This window comes from Mustela nigripes, chromosome 5, assembly GCF_022355385.1.
Source record: "Mustela nigripes isolate SB6536 chromosome 5, MUSNIG.SB6536, whole genome shotgun sequence".
In the NCBI taxonomy this organism is placed as follows: Eukaryota; Metazoa; Chordata; class Mammalia; order Carnivora; family Mustelidae; genus Mustela; species Mustela nigripes.
Genome location: NC_081561.1, coordinates 35,440,117 through 35,441,355, shown reverse-complemented (window position 1 = coordinate 35,441,355; position 1,239 = coordinate 35,440,117). Strand labels below are relative to the sequence as shown.

The 1,239-nt window shown below is 62.8% G+C and overlaps 1 protein-coding gene across 1 annotated transcript in view; it reads left to right on the top strand.

The window, feature by feature from the left end:
- The first annotated feature begins 212 nt into the window (after window positions 1–212).
- The window catches only part of KHDC3L (KH domain containing 3 like, subcortical maternal complex member), a 9,302-nt gene continuing 8,275 nt past the window's right edge, over window positions 213–1,239 (top strand). Inside the window, exons 1-3 of the mRNA XM_059401538.1 lie at window positions 213–381; window positions 538–717; window positions 957–1,237. Of these exons, the coding sequence (XP_059257521.1) occupies window positions 213–381; window positions 538–717; window positions 957–1,237 (630 nt within the window). The remainder of the gene's footprint in view (window positions 382–537; window positions 718–956; window positions 1,238–1,239) is intronic.

Genomic DNA, 1,239 nt, shown 5'->3' with positions numbered 1-1,239 from the left:
CGGGTCCGGAAAATAGCCCCTCCTAGACCACCCAGGTGCTCGACTCAGCAGCGGAGGTTTGGAGGCGAGGGCTGGAATCCAATGAAAAGGGGAGGGGCTTGCCAAAAGCCCTTGAAATCAGGCCCTGGCCGCGCGGCAACTGCGGCCGCTGGTCCCAACCTCCGCTTCGGGTTGGCAGCCGCTCAGCTGCTACCAGCCAGGCCGGCTGCAGCATGGCCACTCCCAGACGGTTTCCGACGCTCGTGCAGCTGGAGCAGCGAGAAGGGGCGCTGTTCACCGTGCTCGGTAACCTCACCAAGCGGCCCTACTGGTTCCACTTGGAGTATCTGAAGAGTCCGAAGGCAGTTCGCCTCGAGGCGTGGCTGGTGGAAGCGATCTTCGGTGAGTGGGTCCCCGAGGGGTGGCCAATGCGGTCTTTCCCTCTCCTTTCCCCAGTGCAAGCTCTCCACTGGCTTTAGCCACAATCCAGAGCTGCCTCCCCCCGCCGCCTTGTCTTCCCAAATCCCACCGCTCACAGCCTCTTTGCTTCCTGCGCAGGCCGGGGAGGAGAGCACATCCCGCACGTCGAGGGTGTGTCGCAGACTCTGCTTCACGTTAATCAGTGGGATCCCGAGGGCGAGGCTGAGATCTTGATATTTGGTCGGCCTTATTACCAGAAAGATGTATCCAAGATGATCATGAATTTGGCTGACTATCACCGCCAACTCCGGGCACAATGTACGGAACCGGATAAATAGGGGCACCCTGAGCAGGCCATGGGTTCCTTGGGGAGGATACTGATGCTTCCTGGATGAAACCGGGCAGCTGTCTCATCCTCTCAGTCCGTCCAGGAGAGCGATTCCTTCTTGCAAAGGGATCTAGAAGGTCAAATTGACCTGGTACTCTCAAGTTCCGGATGAATCCTTTTGTGGAAAGAGTATGGGGACATAGGTAAGGTCTCCACACTGTTCTTCCAGGCTCAGAGAAGGTCCCTGTCCAGGACGCAGCGACCCAGCGGTCCCCCGACACTGCCCGAGAAGCAGCTACCCAGAGCTCCCCGAAGGCTGCCCAGGAGGCGGCGACGCAGCGGGCCCCCGACACTGCCCGCGAGGCGGCGACGCAGCGGTCCCCCAAGGCCGCCCGCGAGGCGGCCACCCAGAGGTCCCCCAAGGCCGCCCGCGAGGCGGCCACCCAGAGGTCCCCCAAGGCCGCCCGCGAGGCGGCCACCCAGAGGTCCCCCAAGGCCGCCCGCGAGGCGGC